This window comes from Dendrobates tinctorius, unplaced genomic scaffold, assembly GCF_039654945.1.
Source record: "Dendrobates tinctorius isolate UK_male_01 unplaced genomic scaffold, ASM3965494v1 ptg000107l, whole genome shotgun sequence".
In the NCBI taxonomy this organism is placed as follows: Eukaryota; Metazoa; Chordata; class Amphibia; order Anura; family Dendrobatidae; genus Dendrobates; species Dendrobates tinctorius.
This window is the reverse complement of record NW_027361775.1, coordinates 1,721,197-1,741,587: the sequence shown is the minus strand read 5'-3', so window position 1 is coordinate 1,741,587 and position 20,391 is coordinate 1,721,197. Positions and strand designations below refer to the sequence as shown.

The window sequence follows — 20,391 nt, the reverse complement described above, 5'->3', positions numbered from 1 at the left end:
AATAGATTAAAATGTTCGACATGTCACCTTCTGTTCCACCAGTTTATCTACCAGTTCCTTGGCTTCTTGTTGCTGCCTTTTACTTTCTCTCGACAACAGACTTTGACTTTCTTGGAGTGTTTTAATCTGATTTTCTACATCTGCTCTTTCTTCTTCAGTCATTCTGAGGAAAAAAATTAAACAAGCTGCAGATAAAAATAGTATGTAAGTGCCTTTTGTAAAGTCATGTTTATGGGAGTTATGACTACTTGCGAGAGAACTATGAATAAACTCAGACCTACATTTTTAGAAGATGTACATAGTTGAAAAAATGTTTACCATAAGAAAAACTGGTGCAATACCTGTCACCGTGCTTAGCTAAAAGCAATTGTAAAGTCTGAAGAGTATCCGAAATCTCATTCTGTTTTGTAAGAATCTCTTCACCAGAAATCTGAAATAAAAAGATGTACATGTAAGGATTATAAAGTCAACATTTCTGGACTCAAAGTCACAGATAGATGAGTTTCTAGGGTGTTGTTTATCCCTGGTTATATTGCAAGGTTTAAAGGATCTCACATTGATTTATAATGTAGCAACTTTCCCAGTTGGTATTTGCAAAATAATTTCTTTTGTTCTGCAAGAACTATCGTCATAATGATGCAAAACTTTAGATTCTTCAAATGAAACTTGTGCTACTTAACTTTTAACAGGCATTAACAAAGACCAGTCAACTCTTCAGATATGTCTATTTTAGCAAAAATAATATAAAATGTTAGTGCATGCCCTCATCATCCCCTGCCTCCCTCATGCAATATCCTCCTCTGTGGCCTCTTGACTAAGACGCTTGCACCTCTCCAGTCTACCCTTATTAATCCACCTGCCCTACCATTTCTCCTCTGGCACTCTTTTGTGTCAATACCTTCAATAGCTTCCAATTCCCCAATGAATCTAGTTTAAATTATTAACAATGATAAAGTTGTCCATAATCTGTCTCTTCCAAACTTATCTCCCGATACCTCCCTACAAATAATTTCCGGTCCTCACAAGACCACCTTATCTAATCTCCTCTCGTACATTCCTCACCCAATTGCTGCCAAAAATTCTTCTGAGCATTCCTCATGCTGTCGAATTCAGTGTATCAGCACATACAATTGTGTAGCACATTTGGAAACTTCAGATACAACCTAAAAACTCATCTCTTCAGAAAAGCCTAAAGACTGCAATAACCCCGCTGCCACCTTACTACTAGCAGAGCTGCTCCATCTCCTTGATCTATTGTCTCTTTCCCACATTACCCTGTAGATTTTAAGCCCATGAGGGCAGAGTACTTTGCAACTCTGTACCAGTCTGTCTGTTTGCTTTATTTTATGCATGTTATGTATGTAACCTTTTTCAAATGTACAACACCATGGATTTAATAGTGGTTTAAATATAAATAAAAATGATAACACATATGTAATTTCTAAAACTTCAGTGTTTTACTATGTCACTGTTAATCTTCTTGAAATGTAGGAATAAATTGACAATTTGTGTTAACAAACCTCTTGTCAATGAAGTTTGTGCCTTCACAAATGTATACTGTCAAATCACTATCAGTAATGTCAGACCTACTCAAAAGAGGAATGGTAACAATCCAAGGTCACTTTATTCACACATTTATTGGGAGGATGACACTGAGACAGAATAACACAAAGATTTAACAAAAAAATGTGCCAGTACTATTATTACCCATAAAATACAAGTATTTCTTAAAACAGAGATGTCTGGAGAGGAGACAGATCCTCTTTAGCATCCCTATATTCTGATGTAACATTAATCCCTTCACAACCGATGACGTATATTTATGTCCCTGAACCCACATCTTTCCCCGCACTTGCTGGATGATTTAACCCCTTCAAGACCGCCAATACGTATATATACTGACCTGAGATATAAGAGAATATCATCCCCATAAAGGTGACAATCCAGCAGCAGTCGGCTGTCCACTATATCTGACAACTTGCTGTATCACAAATGATCGGTGTTGGCACCGTCCATATCTGTTTAACCCCTTAGTTGCTGCTGTCAAGTGACTACATCAAATAAATGGTTAAAAGATTGTGGGGGCTTGCACTTTAATCTAACTGACACACCGAGATCATGATTGTGTGGTCCTGATGTTTGCCATAGCTGTTCATGGCCAAATAGCGGCCTTAGAGTCTCCCGGCTATAGCGGTCAGTTCAGAAGTTAGTGACATTTAGGTGGTAAATAAACACTTTTTCATTCCTGCTATACCACTTTGCATTAATTCCTAAAAATCACCTGAAGGGTTAATACACTACCTTACAGCAGTTTTCAATATGTCAAGAGGCGCTGTTTTTAAAATGGTATCACGTTTGGGGTTTTCCAATATATAGCACCCCCAAAGTCACTCCAAACCTGGATAGGTCCCTCAAAAAAATAAATTTTGTAAATTTCCTTGAAAAAATGAAAAATTGCTGCTACATTTTTAAACCTCCTAAAAGGCTAGCAAAATAAATTACAGTTTTAAAAATGGTGCTGATGTAAAGTCGACATGTGGGAAATGTTATTTATTCATGTTTTTCTGTGGTATGACTATCTGGATTAAAGGGATAATCATTGAAAGTTTGAAAACTGTAATTTTTTTTACATTTTTGTCAAGTTTCTGATATTTTTATAAATAAACACAAAACATATCAATCTAAATTTACTATTATCATAAATTATAATGTGCCACGAAAAAACAGTATCAAAATCACTGGGATTTGTTGAAGCATTCCAGAGTTATGACCACATAAAGTGACATTGGTCAGAATTTAAAAAATTGGCCCGGTCAGCCATCAAGAGCCTCTAAAAATCAAGGGTGGACTAATTACTGACAGCGGCATTTATAGGGCGCAGACAGAAAGCGTGTCATTGATCCAGCCCATTGGCGCCCTTGTCTCGTGATCGTGGGGATGCCGATGGATTGTCATGACAGCCGTGGTCTGCTTAAGATCCATGTGCCTGCCTCATGAGCCTCCTGTTAGCAGGCGTTTATAGAAGATTATGATTTCTGCTATACAAAGCAGGGCTGAAGGCTGAAGCACTGTTATGTATAGCACGAGCGATCGCAGCATCAAGTCTCCTAAGGGGACTAATATAGTCAGTGAAAAGTAAAAAAAAAAAGTTTTAAAAAATACAAAACAAAAATAAAACACAAAACTTCAATTCACCCTCCTTTTTCCCCATTAAAAATAAAACAATTCCCCTCCTTCTCATCAAGGTTTAATGAATAGAATGGCCAATATTCATAGGATGGAATATATGACGGCTTTGTTGGGAGAGAGAGTGGACAGCTTTAAAGCTGTGTGGACCCCTTGGGACTATTACTGGGCTCAAAATAATTGCTAGATGGTATGCTTTACAGATTCCTGTGGCTTCCCTCCCCTTTCTCTCTATGTGTCTGTCTTGTCTCTATATATATTTGTCGTCCATTGACTAAGTTCTGTGGTGTGGACTCGGGGAAGGAGATAGACGAAAGAGTTGCCAAACAAAATATTGGATATTTACTTGAAATTTAGAATTTTTTGCTTCTCTAGAGTATGCATTGAAGTTTGTCATTTTATGGGGGAAAGTGCTAACTTACATTTTAATTTGTCGTGCTTCTTTCTTGATGCTTTCCTCCTTTTTTCTTTCCTATGAAGCTGCTTAAACTTGTTAACACACAAACTTGTCTGATTGTAAAGGCCCCGTTACATTTAGCGATGCACCAGCGATCCCGACCACGATATGACCCGGTCAAGATCGCTGGTGCATTGCTAAATGGTCGCTAGTGAGCTGCCAAACAGGCAGATCTCACTAGTGATGCAGCAGCGGTCGATACTCACCTTTCAGACGCAGCGATGATGACTGTCTTCCGCCTGCGTCCATGGCTCGCTCGTCAGCGCCAGCAGGAAGTCGACGACGAGAAATGCACCAGGCTGATCTCGCGCGATCAGCGATATCCAGCGAGGATCCGGGTCAGAGGTAAGTGTCACATGTAGCGATATCGCTGCTGCGTCGCAAAATCGGTGACGCGTTAGCGATATTGCTAGCGATATCGCTATGTGTAACAGGCCCTTAACTGTTGGACTTTTTGTTATCTAATGTTAATATTACAACATTTAAATAAAACAGTTAAAAAATACACATATTTGGTATGTCTGATCAAAATATAAAATAAATTAATGTAATCGGTAAACATCGTAATGAGAAAAAACTTTGCAATAAAAGGCGATCAAAACTATTGTGAGGTAGCGCTGTCATCTAGTAGGGGATCACTCGCTTGGCAGCGAACAAAACACATCCGGCACCAGGTTTTCCATAAAATCATATCATAGTCCTTGCGGTTTATTCACCCTCATAAACCACAGCAGCAAGGTACAACAGCTTCATATCACCAGCATAGCGTCCATTAAATAGGCTAATCAGCCCCAGTGTTATCTCACCCATCAGGGTTCCTTATGCGGCTTATCAGGACGTTTTATGTTAGTTCCCTCCAAGGAGCTCTCAGGCACACATCGCCCTTGCACACGCCCAGCCGCTCCACAGGCTGTTAGTGAGATCCTTCTCCTCACGGGACCTTCCAAACTGGACCAACCTGGTCCCAGCATTCACTCCTTGTGACCTATCCTGGCTATGTTATATGGTCCATAGCCACGCCCACTGGGTCACATGGCTATGACCTCATCACAGGTCCTTCACCTACTCACATAGCCTTTTACTATAGGTGTTATCAGACACACCCCTGGGTGGGTTTGTGGGCAGTTAGAACCCGCCCATCTCTCCAGCTGCCTGAAGGCTTCTCCCTAACACATAGGCACGAAAGATCAGCTCTGCTGATCAGCACATAACCAAGCCTTCATCTCAAAGCCACCCACTTTGAGACACACCACGGCCACTCCGTATTCTGCCACTCATCCTCTCTCTTGGGACATCCACACAGCGTCCCCTAGTGGACACAGTGGTCATTACACCACACTATCTACTTCAAAATTATATCAATAAAAACGTCAGCTCAGGTTGTAGAAAATTAGGCCTCACCCAGCCCCATATCTTGAAAAATAAAAATGTTACGCATCTCAGAAAATAACAACAAACATAAAAATTTTATTTCATACAAATTTTGGATTTTTTTTTCACCACATTAAATAAAAAATAATCTAAGCATGTTTGGTATCTGCATACTCGTACCGACCTGGGGAACTATATTGCCAGGTCAGTTTTACCCATATAGTGAACAAGGTAAATAAAAATCAAAACACAATTGAGAAATTACACTTTCTTTTTGCAATTTCACCGCACTTGGAATTCATTCTCCGGTACACTATATGATAAAATCAATGGCGTCATTCAAAAGCACAACTCGTACCGCAAAAAAACAAGCACATCCATCTTGACGAAAAAATAAAGAAAGTTATGGCTCTTGAAAGAAGGGGAGGAAAAAACTAAAATGAAAAAAACACAAAATCGCTCAGGGGGTTAAGGGGATAACTACCAAATCTGTATATCTAAGTAAAATCTCAAAATTTAAACATATAACATAAATATGGAACTCATATATGGGATGGAATTTTGGGTTCCACATTTTAAAAAGCATATTCAGAAGTTAGAATCAGTTCAAAGATGGCAACTAGATCATTACAAGGGATGGAAGGCCTCTCAAATGAGGAGAGGTTGTAAAAGTTGTGCTTGTTTATCTTAGAAAAAGAATGCCTCAGACATTTCATTTACATGTATAAATGTATGTGTGGTCAGTAGTGTTGAGCATTCCGATACCGCAAGTATCGGGTATCGGCCGATACTTGCTGTATCGGAATTCCGATACCGACTTCCGATATTTTTTCAATATCGGAAGTCGGCATCGGAATCGGAAGTTGAAGTTCAAAGTTGATTGACAGCCGAAATGACGTCATCATGATGCGCGGTGTGTGCGCATCATGATGCGCCGTCATTTCGGGCCTTCCGGGGGTGTCTGCCGGGGGGCTGTGCCGGCCTGCCGGGGGGCTGTGTGGACTGCCCGGGGTCTGTACCGGCCTGCCGGGGGGCTGTGCCGGCCTGCCGGTGGTCTGTGCACCCTGTGGGGGTCTGTACCGGCCTGCCGGGGGGGCTGTGCCGGCCTGCCGGTGGTCTGTGCACCCTGTGGGGGTCTGTACCGGCCTGCCGGGGGGCTGTGCCGGCCTGCCGGGGGGCTGTGCTGATGTCCGGGGGTCTGTGCAAGCATCGTCCGATGGGACTATAAGTCCCATCTGGCGATGCCTGCTACCATGACAGTGATTGACACATTAGCCAATGATGGGACAGTAGTAGTCCCATCATCCGGCTAATGTGTTAAATGTTAAAAAAAAAAAAAAAATACTACATACATACTACATACATACTACATGCATGCTACATACATACTACATGCTACATACATACTACATATATACTACATGCATGCTACATACATACTACATGCTACATACATACTACATATATACTACATGCATGCTACATACATACTGCATGCTACATACATACCACATACATACCACATATATACTACATACATACTATATGCATGCTACATACATACTACATACATACTACATACATACCACATATATACCACATACATACTACATGCATGCTACATACATACTACATACATACTACATACATACCACATATATACTACATACATACTACATGCATGCTACATACATACTACATACATACTACATACATACTACATGCATGCTACATACATAACACATATATACTACATGCATGCTACATACATACTACATGCTACATACATACTACATATATACTACATACATACTACATACATGCTACATACATACTGCATGCTACATACATACTACATACATACTACATGCATGCTACATACATAACACATATATACTACATGCATGCTACATACATACTACATGCTACATACATACTACATACATACTACATGCATGCTACATACATACTACATGCTACATACATACTACATATATACTACATGCATGCTACATACATACTACATGCTACATACATACTACATATATACTACATACATACTACATACATACTACATGCATGCTACATACATACTACATGCTACATACATACCACATACATGCTACATACATACTACATATATACTACATGCATGCTACATACATACTGCATGCTACATGCATGCTACATACATACTACATACATACTACATGCTACATACATACCACATATATACTACATACATACTACATACAATACATTCATACAATACATACATAGACATACAGTACATATAACATAGAGTAACATACTTACCAATACTTGTCACATTGTTCCCCGAAGCCATTGTCTTTTACGGAATAAATATTAACATAACAAACCACAAAAATACTCACCCACGATCCGAAACAGTCCACGAGTGTGTCCCACGACGATCTTGGGTAGAGAACTGCAGCATCAGCTGATGCTGCCGTTCTCTACGGGCTGCAGGAATCCAATGACGGAAGGTAGGTATCCTTCCGCACTGTATTCCTCCGCCACTTAAAAAAAAAAAGTCCCTAGTCTCACTTTATGCCATTGCTGTGTGGGAATTTCCCACGCAGCAATGGCATAAAGTGAGACTAGGGACTTTTTTTTTTTTTTTAAGTGGCGGAGGAATACAGTGCGGAAGGATACCTACCTTCCGTCATTGGATTCCTGCAGCCCGTAGAGAACGGCAGCATCAGCTGATGATGCTGTTCTCTACCCAAGATCGTCGTGGGACACACTCGTGGACTGCTTCGGATCGTGGGTGAGTATTTTTGTGGTTTGTTATGTTAATATTTATTCCGTAAAAGACAATGGCTTCGGGGAACAATGTGACAAGTATTGGTAAGTATGTTACTCTATGTTATATGTACTGTATGTCTATGTATGTATTGTATGAATGTATTGTATGTAGTATGTATGTAGTATGTATGTAGTATGTATGTAGCATGCATGTAGCATGCAGTATGTATGTAGCATGCATGTAGTATATATGTAGTATGTATGTAGCATGTAGCATGTATGTAGTATGTATGTGGTATGTATGTAGCATGTAGTATGTATGTAGCATGCATGTAGTATGTATGTAGTATGTATGTAGTATATATGTAGTATGTAGTATGTATGTAGCATGCATGTAGTATATATGTAGTATGTATGTAGCATGTAGTATGTATGTAGCATGCATGTAGTATATATGTAGTATGTATGTAGCATGTAGTATGTATGTAGCATGCATGTAGTATGTATGTAGTATGTATGTAGTATGTATGTGGTATGTATGTAGCATGTAGTATGTATGTAGCATGCATGTAGTATATATGTGTTATGTATGTAGCATGTAGCATGCATGTAGCATGTATGTAGTATGTATGTAGTATGTATGTGGTATGTATGTAGCATGTAGCATGCATGTAGTATGTATGTAGTATATATGTGGTATGTATGTAGCATGTAGTATGTATGTAGCATGCAGTATGTATGTAGCATGCATGTAGTATATATGTAGTATGTATGTAGCATATATGTAGTATGTATGTAGCATGTAGTATGTATGTAGCATGCAGTATGTATGTAGCATGCATGTAGTATATATGTAGTATGTATGTAGCATATATGTAGTATGTATGTAGCATGTAGTATATATGTAGTATGCATGTTGCATGCATGTAGTATATATGTAGTATGTATGTTGCATGTAGTATATATGTAGTATGCATGTTGCATGCATGTAGTATATATGTAGTATGTATGTTGCATGTAGTATATATGTAGTATGAATGTAGCATGTATGTAGTATGAATGTAGCATGTATGTAGTATGCATGTTGTATGTATGTAGCATGTATGTAGCATGTAATTTTTTTTTTTTTTTACATTCAACACATTAGCCGGATGATGGGACTACTACTGTCCCATCATTGGCTAATGTGTCAATCACTGTCATGGTAGCAGGCATCGCCAGATGGGACTTGTAGTCCCATCGGACGATGCCTGCACAGACCCCCGAAGCCTGTACAGCCCCCCGGCAGGCCGGCACAGCCCCCCGGCAGGCCGGCACAGCCCCCCGGAGCCTGTACAGCCCCCCGGCAGGCCGGCACAGCCCCCCGGCAGGCCGGCACAGACCACCGGAGCATGCACAAACCCACTGGCAGGCCGGCACAGCCCCCCGAAAGGCCCGTACAGACCCCAGAGAGGCTGTACAAGGCAAAAACAGGGTTTTTCTTATTCCGATACCGGAAGTCCCATAGACTTGAATGGGACTTCCGGTATCGGAATCGGCGATACCGATACTTTTTTTTAAGATCGGCCGATCCATTCCGATCCGATACTTTGAAGTATCGGACGGTATCGCTCAACTCTAGTGGTCAGTACAAAGGACTGGCAAATGACTTATTTCTTTCAAAGACCATAATAAAGACCAGGGGACACTCATTACGGGTGGAAGAAAGGCGATTCCGGCAGCCTAAATAGGAAAGGGTTCTTTACAGTTAGAGCAGCCACACTGTGGAATGCTGACTACAGGAGGTGGTAATGGCAGACACTATAACAGCTTTTAAAAAAGGTCTGGATGATTTCCTCAGTACATAACATTGCAGATTATAGATAAATTAGTGACGAAATGCACAATTGGTGAAGAAAGTTTGAACTTGAAGAACCTAGGTCTTTTTTCAACCTATGTAACCATATATATATATATATATATATATATATATATATATATATATATTTAAAAGTTAGAAAAAAATATGATCTGCTCTTAAAGACCAATCACTCTACAACTCTTCCACGATAGCTATTCTAGGAGTTCCCCACAGAGAAACAGACAACAGTTGCTATAAGCAGGCAAAAAGATATAGAAGAGATAACTTATTTTTTCATTCATTCTATGAGGTAACAGAAATAACTGATCTACAATGCCCCCATTACTTATCAGACATTCAGGGAATATCCTATAGCTGAATTAGGTTCATAGCGGGAAAATCCCCTTTAAAATATGTCTCTGATACACTCTGAGCATTCTTGACTTTTGGCGGGGACATTATGTTACAACTATGGAAAGCAAATACAGTATGGTTACAGCAGAGATCAATAGTCACTGCTGCGGCCAGAGATTGGCTGCAGCAGTCACACATGTTCATATCCACATGGATGTATCATTCAAACATATGACAGCTGCAACTAATGACTAGATGCAGAGGTAGCGCGTTAAGTGTTTTGGCCACTGATTACATGCAGCGCACACATTATGTCCCCACCAAAAGACAGACCAAAGATCAATGAATGACCGATTGGCGGGTGAGAGATTGGCCGGTGAACATGTCTTTTATTGTTTTTTTATATATCTGGTCATGCATTGGACAGCCTCAAACAAATTTGAACTATGCTATGTACTTATTTATGTAGTAATGTATAAGAAATGTTCATTCATCTGCCCACTTATTTTATAAGTATGGTAGCATATACGTTTTTATTACACTAAAACTTCCAACAGGCTCCATTATTTATAAAACAGTATCCAGATTCAGCATTAACCCGTGAAGCTTACTGAAACCAATAGGTATACTTGAATATTTTTCTTTGGCATGTAAGTGTACATATATGGCCTCAAAATAGACAGAGGCTAAAATATGTGCAAAGATGACCATCAATGGCATAGTTAATATTCATAAGCTTTCACAAAACAAAATTAGCATTATATTTAAGTACTATATTCACTTTAGTTTGCAGGGAATATGTCAGCAGAGAATGACCTATACAGTCATGGCCAAAAGTATTGACACCCATGCAATTCTGTCAGATAATATTCAGTTTCTTCCTGAAAATTATTGCAAACACAAATTCTTTAGTATTATTATCTTCATTTAATTTGTCTTAAATGAAAAAAACACAAAAGAGAATGAAGCAAAAAGCAAAACATTGATCATTTCACACAAAACTCCAAAAATGGGCCGGACAAAAGTATTGGCACCCTCAGCCTAATACTTGGTTGCACAACCTTTAGCCAAAATAACTGCGACCAACCGCTTCCGGTAACCATCAATGAGTTTCTTACAATGCTCTGCTGGAATTTTAGACCATTCTTCTTTGGCAAACTACTCCAGGTCCCTGATATTTGAAGGGTGCCTTCTCCAAACTGCCATTTTTAGATCTCTCCACAGGTGTTCTATGGGATTCAGGTCTGGACTCATTGCTGGCCACCTTAGATGTCTCCAGTGCTTTCTCTCAAACCATTTTCTAGTGCTTTTTGAAGTGTGTTTTGGGTCATTGTCCTGCTGGAAGACCCATGACCTCTGAGGGAGACCCAGCTTTCTCACACTGGGCCCTACATTATGCTGCAAAATTTGTTGGTAGTCTTCAGACTTCATAATGCCATGCACACGGTCAAGCAGTCCAGTGCCAGAGGCAGCAAAGCAACCCCAAAACATCAGGGAACCTCCGCCATGTTTGACTGTAGGGACCGTGTACTTTTCTTTGAATGCCTCTTTTTTCTCCTGTAAACTCTATGTTGATGCTTTTGCCCTAAAAGCTCTACTTTTGTCTCATCTGACCAGAGAACATTCTTCCAAAATGTTTTAGGCTTTTTCAGGTAAGTTTTGGCAAACTCCAGCCTGGCTTTTTTATGTCTCGGGGTAAGAAGTGGAGTCTTCCTGGGTCTCCTACCATACAGTCCCTTTTCATTCAGACGCCGACGGATTGTACAGGTTGACACCGTTGTACCCTCGGACTGCAGGGCAGCTTGAACTTGTTTGGATGTTAGTGGAGGTTCTTTATCCAACATCCGCACAATCTTGCGTTGAAATCTCTTGTCAATTTTTCTTTTCCGGCCACATCTAGGGAGGTTAGCCACAGTGCCATGGGCTTTAAACTTCTTGATGACACTGTGCACGGGAGACACAGGAACATTCAGGTCTTTGGAGATGGACTTGTAGCCTTGAAATTGCTTATGCTTCCTCACAATTTGGTTTCTCAAGTTCTCAGACAGTTCTTTGGTCTTCTTTCTTTTCTCCATGCTCAATGTGGTACACACAAGGACACAGGACAGAGGTTGAGTCAACTTTAATCCATGTTAACTGGCTGCAAGTGTGATTTAGTTATTGCCAACACCTGTTAGGTGCCACAGGTAAGTTACAGGTGCTGTTAATTGCATAAATTAGAGAAGCATCACATGATTTTTCAAACAGTGCCAATACTTTTGTCCACCCTCTTTGTTATGTTTGGTGTGGAATTATATCCAATTTGGCTTTAGGACAATTCTTTTTGCGTTTTTTCATTTAAGACAAATTAAATGAAGATAATAATACCAAAGAATTTGTGTTTGCAATCATTTTCAGGAAGAAACTGAGTATTATCTGACAGAATTGCAGGGGTGTCAATACTTTTGGCCATGACTGTATGTTTAATGAATTTCACTCAGGCGACCAATCTAATAATAGCCTGATACTTCTGGTTCTCTAAAGCAGGGCTTTTCAAACTTTTAGTCCTGGGGTCTCACTAGACTGACCAATATGATCTGGTCCTCACCATTTTATTGGAAGTATATACTCAGATAAAGATATCCTGCAAAAGTAATTTTTTTGCCTCCTAAGATCAATACAACGTTAAAATAAATACAGAATGCTTCAAATTTGTTGGTAAACTGAAGATTGCTACGATCTATAAAAAGGACTATTATGAAAAGTGACTCCCAAGGTGCGCTTCACCAACCACTAGGGGGCAGACTCACAGTTTGAGAAGCACTGTTTTAGAAATCACTTTTCCATACCAGTCTACTTATCATTACAGACAGAATTACAATGACAGGTTAACACCAATGTGCTAATGTCCTATGTGTAGTAGATAGCATGCCTATAAAAATCTCCCATAGTCACCAATAAACTTATCTGCAGTCTAAATGTTCCTATTGTTAATATGGATGCTGTATGCATTAAACAGCAGCCCAATATGGCTTGTGCAGAGAATATAAAAAAATCTGAATAAAACAAATGAGAAACAAAATATGTTTCAATTAAGTTTTTAATTCTTATAAAATATTTAGATACATCTGTGTTAATATTTCCTAAAACCTGTCTGGGAACCTACAATTCCCCATACATATTACAAAGTTGTGTGCTGATCGATAGTTCATCAGTTTGGACAGCACAAAACAGAGAAAAAAGCAAATTGAACATAATTTCACAAAACCACCAAAATAGGCTAGACAAAATGTTGGCACCTTTCCAAAATTGTAGATAAACATCTTTGTTTCAAGCATGTAATGCTTGATGTTTCTTTGGTCCATGCTGCACAACATTATCAAGAAATTTACAACCTATGGCACTGTAGCTAATCTCATTGGAAATGGACGGAAGAAAAAGTGATGCAAGGTTGCAACACGGAATAGTCGGGATGGTGGATAAGCAGCCCCAATCAAGTTCCAAAGAAACTTAAGCTCTCCTGCAGGCTCAGGATGCATCAGTGTCAGCACAAACTATTCGTCGACATTTGAATGAAATGAAACGCTATTGCAGGAGATCCAGCGTACCCTACTGCTGACACAGAGACATAAAGCTAGACCACAGTTTGTCAAAATGTACATAAGCCAAAATTCTTCTGTTAAAGCGTCTTGTGGACAGATAAGACCAAGATAAAGCTTTTTGATAAAGCACATCATTCTACTGTTTACCAAAAACAGAATATGGTCTACAAAAAAACAACACAGTACCTACAGTCAAATATGGTGGAGGTTCAAAGATGTTTTGGGGTTGTTTTGCTGCCACTGCTACAGGGTGCCTAGACTGTTTTCAAGGTACCATGAAACCTGAAGATTACCAGAGGATTTTGGGTCGCAATGTATTGCCCAGCGTCAGGAAAAACTGGGTATGTGTACTAGGTCATGCGTCTTCCGGCAGGACAATGACCCCAAATATACTTCAAGAAGCACCAGAAATGGATAGAAACAAAGAGTTGGAGAGTTTTGAAGAGGCCAGCAATGAATCCGTATCTAAATCCCACTGAACATCTGTGGAGAGATCATAAAATGCTGTCGGGAGAAGTCACCCTTCAAATATCAGAGACCTGGAGCAGTTAGCAAAAGCAGAGTGGTCCAAAATTCCAGTTGAGATGTGTAAGAAGCTTGTTGATGGTTATAGGAAGCAATTGATTGCAGTTATTTATTCCAAAGTGTGTGCAACCAAATATTAAGTTGAGGGTGCCAACAATTTTGTACGGTCCATTTTTGGAATTTTGTGTGAAAATTCATTTTCCTATTTTCTCAGTATTTTTTGTGTTGTTCCAATACACACAAAGGAAATAAACATCTGTATGACAAAACATGAGCAATTGCAATACTTTCATGGGAGAAACACTTCATTTTCTGGAACAATTTCAGAAGTGCCAACACTTTCAGCCATGACTGTAACTAATATTCTTTAATATTCAATATTGCTAATTTGCCAAAATATGCATAAAATGTAAGGTGCTTGTGATTTTGGACTAGGCTAACCATGAAGAATAAAAAAGGCCTGTGGCTTTCACGTAATGATTTTTATTGTTATATGTGCAGCCTATTTGCATTTGCATAAATAATTTGCTTCCATGCCACAATAAAAATGCTTGCCAATTTTATCAATAATTATTTGTATTTTTTTTATCTGAAATGTTAAAGTTTAGTCATTCACCAGAGCCTCACTGTTAGGCGTCGGGTTCCTGCCGCTGAATAGCAGGAATCCCGAGCTTTGCCTTCGGCGGTCTCCCATTCCTCTCTGGCCACAGAGGAGCCTGCTCAGCAGACTCGTCGATCCCGGCACCCTTCTCACACCAGCATTGTGGGTTTGGTTGCGGCTGCCACCTCTGGTCCAGCTATAGCAACGCATGCTGGTCAGCAGCGTACGACTCCAGGGACTAAGTCCCTCTTTTGGTCCACTGAGCATGCCCGTGGGACGATCTCTCATTGGAGATTGGAGATCACATGTTCAGGTCCTTCTCCAGCTCGGATTGGACCATCAGGAATGTCCTGGAAGGACGCTGCTATAAAAGGTTCACATGGCCGCCCCGCCATGCGCTATGATAGACATTAGTTCTTATGTTTACAGTGGTGTGTGTGATGATGGATTTATGAGACAGGTGAATGACTCATTAAGAAACCCCTTCCCTATGATACGCGTGGTAGTAGGGTTTAGAGGTTAGAGTCAGCACTTAGTACTGGCACTGCCTAGCGTCGCAGTGCATTCAGCTCTCTCATCCGTCAGCGCCAGTGGGCGCCAGTCAGCACAGGCATCCCAGTACACACTCAGAGCGGTAAGCTAATGTATGCTGCACCCTGTGACGTTTAACAGGGCACAGCGTTCCTGAGGGAACTTTCCCTAGCTCTGCAGTAGCGGTTCCAGGCGCTAGCGGGTCTAGAGGGGCACGCTTCTTGCAACTCAGAAGCAGTGTCCTGTGACCTCACACTAGTACTCCTCTAGCCGTAGCCTGTGAGGTTTAACAGGCTTCGGCATAGGTTTCTGCGGACTCTGTGCAGTAACAGAGCTCGTTTCCCATCACACCGGCTCAGTGGTTACCCGCCGGTGTCAAGCAAGCACTTTAATACTCGTCGTCCATTATTGTATAGCAGCGGTATACCATCTCTGCACGGTGGACCCCGGGTTGTGATTGCACCTTTTGCATAATTTATATTTGGTGCGATCCACAAGCCCTAACACTCACATTATTTTGACTGTCACTTCATCTCTGGGACCAGCTCCTCCAAAGTCTACTTATGTCACCAGACACTACCGTGTTCATTCTGCGGACAGCACTGGAGATGGAGGAGATGTTGGGACTCAAAGCTGCGGGCACCGCAGACTCTGTTCAGCCACTGAGACAGCTGGGACCTGTAGTGCAGGTGTTTGCGCTGTATAACTGGAGTAATCAGCTTACTGCTTTGGCCAATGTGACAGAACTACTCCCTAATACTCCCAGCTTACTGCTGGAAGCTTATTAATATATTTGAATAGCTCTGGTTCACATCTTTTGTCCAGCCCATTTAGCATGTCTGTACTGGATCTAGGTGACTGCTGGTAGGTATTAATTAGCTTATATTTTTCTATGGCTACAATGCCCTGGGGAACTTTTGTTTTTGCCCAGACTTTTGGAGGTTGTGCATTTCATTGGGTATTGGAGCTAGGTTAGGTTTGTGTGTGATTTACAGTGTAACGTTTCTGTAACATTTATTTAAGTGGTTTTACCAATTTTCTGGAGTTCAGCCCAAACTCATTCTTCTGAAGCCTCTATTGGAAGTCTCTGTATAGCTGTAGAATTATGTTACAAAGAGTTTTGAATTACAAGTTATTTACTTGATTGGTGAATACTCTCATGGAAGACTTGGCCCTGATCAGTAGCATGAGGAGAGTAGGGGATCACAATGGATGCCACGCTCGTGCTCCACACTGATGCACTACTAAGTAGTATGCCAGTATTAGGAAATGCTTTTACACGTCAAGAGGATAGCACAGAGTAAGAAGACGACCATCTGAAGCATACGAAGTGGATTGTGCCTTCCTTTCAGGGCATCAATAACAGACACCATAATATATTCGATGACATAGATGTGATGCTTTTTCTATCCAGCTTTTAGAATCAGAATGATTATGAAGACTCTTGACCTCAGAGTTTCTTTTCCAGCGGGATATATTATGACACAATGCTGTTTCCCATCTACAAATTGTGTATTTCATAGTAAGTATGTAAAGGTGATTCTATCCTGATGAATTTTATGAGAAAATCCTGATGACAAACAAGTATAATGAAGTGATCGGCTCATATAAGCATACATTTGAAGATCTGGATGCATAAAGTACTAAATAAAAAAAACATTATCGGCACTGACTAAATGATTACGGAAATGGATAGTTCTTCTAATATACCGGAATTAAATTTCATTCACCAAACGACTGTTGCATTTTTACTATGACATGGGAATCAACTGATCATTTCACGTGGGTACCAATAACATAAGAAAAATTAGGAAAACCATTCAGATAACATAAAATTGCTTAGGATATTTTATAGGTTTATATATTACCATCGCTATTGCAAATTTGTTGTACTGGACAATGACATTTATTAGGAAAGAGAGAAAAACAAGAAGGAAAGGGAAAAATTATAATGCTGTTATTAGAAAGACAGCAACTTACCAAAAGAATAGTAAAGAGGATTTCAAAATGGAAAGGTCTTTTTATCATACTTTGTTTTTGTTTTTTTTTGTACACTGTGTTTTATTCACTTCAGATGGGAATTTGTCCTGTCGGAAACTAATTTCAATCATTCAGATAATAAAAAAAAAAAGTTTCCAGAGGTGACTCCCTGCTTTGGCCTATAGTAGAAGTGGTGGGTAATTGGAGGATCCAGCTTGTGAACATGAAATGTCCTAATGATGCACTTTACAATCCCTTTAATACATATTAACTGTAACACGGAAGATTATGTAAAACCTGTATTATAAGTGTTGCCATTTAGGAGATTTTCTGTGCTTCATTTTGATTTACTCTTTTAACCCCTTAACGACCAAGCCATTTTGTAGGTTAAAGACCAGGCCTTAATTTTGAAATCGGACCACTGTCACTTTATGTGCTTATAACTCTGGAACGCTTCAACGGATCCCGCTGATTCTGACAATGTTTTTTCGTGACATATTGTACTTCATGTTAATGCTAAAATTTCTTGGATATGACTTGCTCTTATTTATGAAAAAAGCCGAAAATTTTTAAAATTTTGCAATTTTCAAACTTTTAATTTTTATGCCCTTAAATCAGAGAGATATGTCACAAAAAATAGTTAATAAATAACATTTCCCACATGTCTACTTTACATCAGCACAATTTTGGAACCAAAATTTTTTTTTGTTAGGAAGTTATAAGGGTTAAAATTTGACCAGCGATTTCTTATTTTTACAACAAAATTTACAAAACCATTTTTTTTAGGGACCACATAACATTTCAAGTCACTTTGAGGGGTGCACATGACAGAAAATACTCAAAAATGACACCATTCTAAAAACTGCACCCCTCACGGTACTCAAAACCACATTCAAGAAGTTTATTAACCCTTTAGGTACTTCACAAGAATTGAAGCAATGTGGAAGGAAAAAAAATAACGATTAACTTTTTTTCCTCAAAATTTTTCTTTGGACACAATTTTTTATATTTTGTCAAGGGTTTCAGGAGAAAATGAATCACAATATTTGTTTTGCAATTTCTCCTGAGTACACCGATACCCCATGTGTGGAGGAAGACCACTCTTTAGGCGCACGGCAGTGGTCAGAATGGATCATTTGAGATTCTGAATGTCAAATTGGCTTGAATCGAAAGCAGACGCCATGTCGCGTTTGTAGAGGCCCTGATGTACCTAAACAGTGGAAACCCCCCATAAGTGACCCCATATTGGAAACTAAACCCCCCCAAGGAACTTAACTAAATGTGTAGTGAGCACTTTGAACCCCCAAGGGCTTCACAGAAGGTTTTAACATAGAGCCGTAAAGTTAAAAAATCATATTTCTTCCACAAAAATGATCTTTTCATCCCCAATTTTTATTTTCCCAAGGGTAACAGGACCCCAAAAGTTGTTGTGCAATTTTTCCTGAGTACGCTGATATCCCATGTGTGAGGAGGAACCACTGTTTGGGCGCATTGCAGAGCTTGGAAGGGAATGACTGCCGTTTTCGAATGCAGACTTTGATGGAGTGGTCTGTGGGCGTCATGTTGCGTTTGCAGAGCCCCGATGTACCTAAACTGTGAAAACCCACCACAAGTGACCCCATTTTGGAAACTAGACCCCCAAGGAGATTATCTAGGTGTGTGGTGAGCACTTTGAACCCCCAAGTGCTTCACCGAAGTTTATAACATAGAGCCGTGAAAATAAAAAAATCATATTTTTTTCCACAAAAATTATCTTTTTGCTCCCAAATTATTATTTTCACAAGGGTAACAGGAGAAATTGGACCCCAAAAGTTGTTGTGCAATTTGTCCTGAGTACGCTGATACCCCATCTGTGGGGGTAAACCACTGTGATCGCCTTACTGCGATCCTTGGGAGGCAGAATGCACAAATCCACAAAAGGTGAAAAATTGGTTTTATTTTTTACGCCGTTCCTCGTGCGGTAGTAGTGATTAGGCGAATTTATTCTTCGGGTCGGTGCGATTACAGTGATACCAGATTTATATACTTTTTTCGTGTTTAGCTTCTGTCACACACTAAAAGACACATTTTTTTGTAAGAATTTTTTGTAAGAAATTTTTGCATCTCCGTCTTTTGAGAGCTATAATTTTTTCCGTATTCCGGCTGACAGGAGTCATGTGAGGTCTTGTTTTTTGCGAGAAGAGCTGACGTTTTTATTGGTACCATTTTCGGGCACATAACGTTTTTTGATCGCTTTCTATTCCAATTTTTATGGAGGCAGAATGAACAAAAACAAGCAAATCAGGAACTGTTTTTTGTTTTTGTTTTCCTCCGTTACGCGTGTGGTAAAATTAGTATGGCAGCTTTATTCTTCGGGTCACTACGATTACAGCGATACCTCACTTATATCTTTTTTTTTAATGTTTTGGTGTTTTTCACACAATAAAAAGTTTTATAGAAAAAATAATTATTTTTGCATCACTTTATTCTGCGAGCTATAACATTTTTATTTTTCGTCTGATGATGCTGTATGGTGGCTCGTTTTTTGCGGGACAAGATGACGTTTTCAGCGGTACCATGTTTATTTATATCCGTCTTTTTGATCGCGTGTTATTGCACTTTTTCCAAGTGGTGTGATGATACCGCTTGGCAAAAGTAAAATGTGCTACTTTTTTGTGTTTTTTTATGGTGTTCACTGAAGGGGTTAACTAGGTCCCTGCCCCCCTTGCCGTGCCTCTCAGCTGTCATAGACAGCTGTCTGCACTGAACTGAAACTGATCGTTTACAAGCAGTAACAGTTCTAAGGCAGGACGTTCAGAGTCCGTCATGGTGCTGAAAGTTACCTCCTGCCATGACGGCCTGTGCACGTCCATAGACAGTAAGGGGTTAATCTTATGGATACATGTGATCATCCTAGTAGGATCCAGACTTCCAATGAATCAGGTTTAGCAGATGATTTGTGCCTCACATTCTCCAAATGCTTTAAAGAATGTCATAATATAGTACTATAGTTCAGTTGCAATTCTGCATTATATAAAACTACAAAAAAAATCATAAAACTGGAATGTCAAATATACTAAATAAGACACATTTTTAGAATACTGCCCATAAGAGGGTTTTCTGAGATACTTTACATACTAAGCCACAAACTGCCACATACTGTAGTAATACCAAAATAACTACGGTAATTTTGTTATATTTGGAAAAATGAAAGATG

At 39.7% G+C, this 20,391-nt stretch overlaps 1 protein-coding gene across 8 annotated transcripts in view; it reads right to left on the bottom strand.

Annotated features, from left to right (window-relative positions):
* Nucleotides 1-20,391, bottom strand: part of DST (dystonin) — a 732,471-nt gene that overhangs the window by 343,679 nt on the left and 368,401 nt on the right. For all 8 annotated transcript variants that reach the window (XM_073589123.1, XM_073589125.1, XM_073589124.1 and 5 more), the window contains 2 exons: nt 342-430; nt 28-163 (listed from right to left, as the gene is read on the bottom strand). In XM_073589123.1, the coding sequence (XP_073445224.1) occupies nt 28-163; nt 342-430 (225 nt within the window). The remainder of the gene's footprint in view (nt 1-27; nt 164-341; nt 431-20,391) is intronic.